The 6,589-nt window shown below is 56.1% G+C and overlaps 1 protein-coding gene across 1 annotated transcript in view; it reads left to right on the top strand.

Annotated features, from left to right (window-relative positions):
- Positions 1–6,136, top strand: part of SLC6A11 (solute carrier family 6 member 11) — a 118,979-nt gene extending 112,843 nt beyond the window's left edge. Inside the window, exons 12-13 of the mRNA XM_021713166.1 lie at positions 788–958; positions 3,817–6,136. Coding sequence (XP_021568841.1) covers positions 788–958; positions 3,817–3,969 — 324 coding nt within the window. The 3' untranslated portion in view covers positions 3,970–6,136. The remainder of the gene's footprint in view (positions 1–787; positions 959–3,816) is intronic.
- The last annotated feature ends 453 nt before the right edge of the window (positions 6,137–6,589 follow it).

Genomic DNA, 6,589 nt, shown 5'->3' with positions numbered 1-6,589 from the left:
TACAGCCCCCGGCCCGGCCCGGGCTGCAAGCCCTGGGTCCGAGCCACCCTGCAGAGCTGGAGCCACGGGCCGGGCTGGGTTCTGGGCAAGGGAGGGGCTTCCCGGGGACCCCACCTCTTCCACCAGCTCGCTGTGTGACCGTGAGCACCTCGCTTCCTTCCGCAGGGTCTCGGGTTCTAGGCTCGCAAACTGGGCCCTGGGGCCGACCTCAGTGGGGGCTGGGCGTTACAGGAGTGGGAACGCTTGGCTTTATTGTCAGCTTCGAAGGCCGCAGAGCCGAGGGTGACATTGAGGCTCACCCTCTGCCCGAGACCAGGCCAGAGGGGCCTTTGTGAGTGATGTTTAATTTAAAAAGCAGCCCGTTGCTTTCTAGCCATTTCTTGGCACCGGAAGTAGCTCAGATATCTTCACAGAACCTCATCATCCTGAAAGGTGACTGAAACCAGCCCCGAGAAGTCACTGGAAATAAGCAGAAATTCCCCACTGGGCAGAGTCTGGGGAAGAGGCTCCCGGGGGTGGATGGGAGGGTCTCAGCCAGGCGAGGTCCCTGTGAGACCTGTGAGAGTGGGGAATCCAGGTTCACGCTCACTGAGTGTCTGACACCTATGGGACGGGCCTCCGGGCTGCCCTGCCGCAGATGCTGTGGACCCCGGCAGGGCCTTGTCCCTTCAGGGCTGTCAGACGGGCCGACCCTCTGCCCTGCCGGCCTCCTGCAGCTCCCTGCCTGGGCTCTGGGCCCTCTGTGGGCCACCCTCCAGGGACTTCTCCCCCACCCCTCCCTCCACAGGGCATCTTCATCTTTTTCCTGGTCAAGTACAAGCCGCTCAAGTACAATAATGTCTACACCTACCCGGCCTGGGGTTATGGCATCGGCTGGCTAATGGCCCTGTCCTCCATGCTCTGCATCCCGCTCTGGATCTGCATCAAGGTGTGGAAGACAGAGGGCACACTGCCTGAGGTGAGGCAGCCCCGGGAGGGCTGGTGAGCAGGGCCAGTCCCCATGCCACCCTGGTCTCAGCGTCCTCATCCAAACAATGGGCATGATGGGCATGTGCCCCCGCCTGTCTTGCAGGAAACCTGTGGCAGCTGTTCACCACCACGCTGTGCTCCAGGTGTCTCTGGGGCGCTCTTGGGGCTGAGCCGGTCTCTAGGAGCTCAGCCTCAGCTTCCCTGTCTGTCAAATGGGATAGCAGTGGTACCTAGGTTAGAGCGGATGTGAGAACTCAGGGAGTTTCCATCGGGACAGCACTGAGACCAGGATCTGGGGCAGAGGGGAGCAAGTGTTAGCTCTGCCTGTCCTGTTAATTCTGATCCTCTGGCTTTGGGGAGCACCTATCCTGCATCACTGCCGTGCCAGGCACTCCACTTGCCATCTCTCCTGCTGTCCTCGGAGTAAGCCAGGACGATAGGTGTCCCTTTCTGTATTTAACAGGTGAGGGACACTGAGGCTCAGGGGAACAAATCACTCACCCAAGATCACACAGCCAAAAGCTAGCAGCCCAAATTTCCTCTTGACAGTGTAGTCAGAGTGTGTTTCAGCTGTCATAATATGCACCCGTTTCAGGCGTGCCATTAAATAATGTTTAGTAACCTTCCACAGAGTGCAGCCATCACCCTTATGAGATCCTTGAGCCCATTCTCAGGTAAGCACTGTTCCTGCCCACAGACAGCCGCTGGCCTGACCCTTGTCTCTGTGGACTTGCTTGTTCTGGAACTTTCCCCCCAGTCTCAGACGGTACAGTCTCTCGCAGGCACTGGCTTTGAGCCAGGCTTGTCTTCCACCGAGCACCCATGCTTGTTACCCTCCGCCTCCTGCCAGCAGCTAAGGTAGTAGAGCGGATCTCTGCACGTTTAGCGAGCAACAGGGTGCTTGTGTGTGCCAGAGGCTGCTTTGGGCAATTGACAAGCACCAGGTCATTTACTCTTCCCAGCCGTCCTGTCAGGTGGATGCTGAAGTCCAGAAAAGGAAGCAGCTTGCCCAAGGGCACACAGCCTCGGGACAGAGAGCAGAGACAGGAGTCTGTGGGCTCGTCCCCTGGGCGCTGCTGCCTCAGCTTTCCCTGTTGGATGGGCCGCATACCACTGGGGGACCTGTCTCTGCTCCAGGGTCACAGCCCTGCCCACCTGCCCACTCGGACGGCCTGGGCCCCAGAAACAGCTCTGTGTCCGGCCAGAAGGAGCAAGCCAAGAGAGAAGGTCCTTTGCCCAGCCTGCTCTTGCCTCAAAGTTAATTAGGCTCCTTGGCACCTGCAGGGAATGTAGGTTAAGGGCAGCTGGTTAATTCTGATCTCAGACCTAAAGAGGCCAGAGGGGAGCTGACCTGCGGTCTTAAAACCTCAACCGCTGGAAGTTTCCTGCCTGGACTTCCAGGTGGCCTTTTGATGTTCAGAAATGCCGGTGCTCCTGATAAATACTCCAGAGGCCATCCTAGGCCCCGAGTGGGAGGGCAGATGGGGGAGGTGCTTCTTTCTAAAGTAACTCCATCTCCCTGGGCTCACACCTGCCTGCTGGACCACAGGGCTTGTTCAAGAGCAAATGCTTTGGAGATGATCAGACCCGTCTGCCAGGCCCTCCTTACTGAGAGACCACGTGCCAGTTAGAGCACCTCCCTGAGCCCCAGTTCCTGCAAAGGTTCTGCTGATGGACAGGAAGGATCTGGAAGGGAAATTGGGGGCGGTGGTGCCCGCCTCAGAGTCTTGCTCTGAGGATGCATCGTGCTAATAGAAGATAACGTGTAAGTAAGTGTTGTTCTAGGGTTGACTAATCTGACCCTCATGATAAGTCGGGTACTGTGATTATCCCCCTTTCAAAGATGAGGAAACGGAGGCACAGTTTCATGTCCTTTACTGGCTAGTGGAGCCGGGACACAATCCCAGACCCCAGGCTCCAGAGCCCAGACTCTAACCCTCCATCTGTGTCAGAGCCTGGCACAGTGCCTGGCACACAGGAGGTGCCTATTAACCAGCACGGGTGAGCCTGCCTGTTCATACCTGGACAGTGTAGGTTCAACCTCTCAAGCACGGCAGGATCTGAAAGGGAAGACGGAACCCTGATCTGAGAAACCAACCACCCAGAAGTCCTTGCAGCCTTCCCGGGGAAAGGGTTTATGTCCAGAAGGGGCCTCCCAAATCCTAGCCCAGAATCTTCTCTCCGGGACACCTGGGGAGTGTAGAAGAAACTGAGACAGCGGTCCTGGGGAAGGGCCCTGCGTGGTCTGTGAGGCAGGGCAGTGGTGGCAGGAGTCCGGGAGCCATCCGCCTGTGCCCAGTCCAATGCTGGCCACTGCGTAAGGCCTGAGGCTGTGAGCTTTGGGATGAGTGGTCACGCTTCTGCCCTCCAGCACAGACATTCCCCTCCAGCATTGGTCCTGGGAGCAGCCCCAGGGGTGCCTTCCCACTCACCTCCAGCAGCCCTTCCAGGTAGGTTCCATTGTCCCACTTCATAGAGTGCAGGTGGCTTGCATGGGAGTGTCACTCACACCCCAGGGAAGGGACAAGGCAGTGGACTCTGGTGACAGTCCTCAGGTCCGAGCTGCCTTCTGTAGGCAGGTGCAAGGCTAAGCGCTTCCTCAGTCTGTTTCCTTACTCCTCACCTGGTGCCAGGCATGGGGACATGCACTGTCCCCATCTTCCAGAGGGGGAAGCTGAGACCCAGAGAGGTCATCCACCATCCAGCATAGAACTGTAAGAGGTAGAGCTGGGGCCTGGACCTCGTTCTGCCAATTCCCCAGCGCCAAGGCAGGTAGCTGGGAGAATCTGAGGTGACCCCAGGCCCCTGGCAGCTGGTCTCACTCAATTCTTCTCTCCAACCCTCTAGAAACTCCGGAAGTTGACAGTCCCCAGCGCCGAACTGAAAATGCGGGGCAAGCTTGGGGCGGGCCCACGGACGGTGACGGTTAATGACTGTGACGCCAAACTCAAGAGCGATGGGAGCATCGCGGCCATCACAGAGAAGGAGACGCACTTCTGAGCAGCCACGGGTCACCTGGGGTTCCTCTCCTTCCTCTCCTCCCCCGTGTGTGTAAATGAATACCTGAAACACGTATTCACCTAATGGTAGGGGCTTGCTCGTTTTGCACAGGATTTATTAACAAGTTAATTTCAAGGTGGCCACTGTACACTCTGGTTTAAAGTCAGTCGTGTTTCCCCTCCCCATTACCACGGAAGTAACCACTGCAAAGAGATACGACTGTACAGTGACTGGCAGAATATCCTTGTCCTAGGGCGGTTTTAATCCATGTTTTCTAGAGGTTAGGAAGAAGTGTATAATATTGTGAAACTTTTATACTGGGGTCGTGGGCAGGTGGGTGGGGAACAATGCCTGTCCTCCTCTGTCAGCCTTTTAACTGACCGTTCCATGTCCCGTGTTTGTCTCTGACCATCTGTGGCCACCCCTCCTCCACACCCCCAGGGAGAGTTTTTCCTTCAAACCTTCCCTTTTAGAGGGACAGTACGTTTGCATACAGCAAGGCTGTGTGGCCGAAAAGAAGTAGTCCCATCAGACTCAGGACTCCTGGATTGCAGGCCCCCCTCTGCCCTCATCCTGTTAAGTGACCTTGGGCACTCCTTTCCCCTCCTTGGGCCTCAGTTTCCCTATCTCCCAAATTGGGGGAGGGGCTGGATTGATGATCTCCTGGGGATGCTCTGTGCGTGCCTTGCTGGCTTGTAGGCCTGCTGTTGATCTTGGCTGCTTTTGAAGACTTGCAGGCAATAATCTCTGCCTCCCAGCTGTACCCCCTCCTTGCGTATTTAAAATCAAGTTATCATGGAAATTATGTGGTGGTGATGTGTGTTTCCCCTAAACTCTAGTTTTCTCTCCTCTGTGGGCAGCCCTGCTCTCTGGAGACCGGTGGGGGGGCCCTTGGCCTGGCCTGCCTTCCTCTCCTGGTCATATGCTGCCACCCCCACCTCTGCCTCCCCCCACCTGGGGCCGGCTGGAGTTGCCGTGGGGGCTGGCTTTCTGGGTCAGGAAGCAGCCGGCTGTTTCTTGCAGCCACCCTGGCCAGGACCCCCCTCCAGCCTTCCGCAGGAGGGAGCTGCGGCCAGGCCTAGGTCCTGGTTCCTCCCAAGGCCCTCCGTCTGGTGCCCTCTCCTCCCTCCTACTGTCTCCTCCCACTCCTCTCCTGCCTCTCAGTTCTGTCCCATCCGGATCCTTTGTTCCCATCCATTCCACCTGTCTCTCTGGGGTGCGGGGGAGCTGAGAAGGGAGGGGAGAAGTGGCACCCGTGGAGGGGCTCCTTCCTTTGTGGAGCCTGGAGTCTGCGGGGAGGCTGGTCTCTGCCCCGGCCAGCCTGGCTGACGCATCTCTTCTTTGCCAGCTGGACCTTGCACCAAGTCTCTGCCTTGGTTTCTGAGCTGTTTGGGGGCAGAGAAGGTGCATTCCTTTTTCCTTTTCTCTTTAGATTCCCAGTCTTATTTGGTGGAAATGTTAGCTTTCTCCAAATGTTAGCTTTAGTTGTCTGTAGGAGACCCGTGTGTTTGATTCACCCAGAAGTTTCCAAGCCCCCAGCGTCTCTGCTCTGGCCAGCCCCCACCTGAAGCCCAAGTTTGTGGAGAGGGATGCCCGGTGCCCCCCAGGAAGGGCAGGATGCTCCTCTGTGCACACAGCACAGGCCTGCCCAGCTTCCTAGGACAAGCCACCACCCCCTCTCGGCTCACAGAGCTGTAAGGCCAGGGGATCCAGGAAGACCTGCCTGGCTGTGCCCCGTCTTATGGCGTACGTTTGTCCTCGACGGCTGTCCCTCCAGGGGAGGGAGGCTTCCCACTGCTGCTGCTACTGGTCCTCCACCACCGACTCCCAGGATCCCTGTGGTCTGCCGTCCTGACCGCACGTCTCGTACACGTGGCACTAACACTTGACTCACGTAACACTACTCATGGGGCAAGGCGGAGGGCGGGCTGCTGTTTTTTCGTTTTTTGTAATTTCCTACTAGTATTTGGGTAACTCTGGGGGCGGGGAGGGTGATGTGGGGGCAGGGGGACATGTCATTGTGATGACTTTTTTGATATTCACTAGAAATGATGCATCCTTTCTGAGACGGTTGCGGTCTGCACAGTGAGCGTTTTTATTGGGTATTCAAAGGGCACAAGATTGTCTGCTTACTCGTTTTTGAAAATTAAAGAAATGAACAAACGATCATGTGGCTGTTCCCAGCAGGGTGGTGTTCGTTGGGCTTTTCTTCCTGTTTCTTATTACCTTTGTGATATGCCTGCAAAACCCTCCTGGTTCTGTGTGTGGAGGTCATAGTCTTGACTCCGTATTACACATTAGACACCAGTGAAAAGCAGCGGTCTCCCATGAGTCTACACGTCCTTTTGTTCAAGTATTCACTATTTGCCTAGCAGGTGCTGGACACTTTACAAAAGTCCTCTCTCTAATCTTCCCAACTCTGTCAAGTAGGTACTTCTCTACTTCACAAATGTGTTGCTTTATTTATTTATTACTTCCCCTACTTTACAGTTACGGGAAATTGAGGCACAGAGAAGTCAAGCAATTTGCCCACAGTTACACAGCTAGTAAACAGCAAGCAGAAAGAGAACTCGGGTCTGTCTGACCCCAAAGCCGTCTCTTTTTTTTTTTTTTTTTTTTT

Source organism: Carlito syrichta, unplaced genomic scaffold (genome assembly GCF_000164805.1).
Source record: "Carlito syrichta isolate Samal-C Ts95f unplaced genomic scaffold, Tarsius_syrichta-2.0.1 Scaffold304318, whole genome shotgun sequence".
Classification (NCBI taxonomy): domain Eukaryota; kingdom Metazoa; phylum Chordata; class Mammalia; order Primates; family Tarsiidae; genus Carlito; species Carlito syrichta.
Note: the sequence above shows the minus strand (reverse complement) of the source record. Positions and strands in the feature narration are given on the sequence as shown.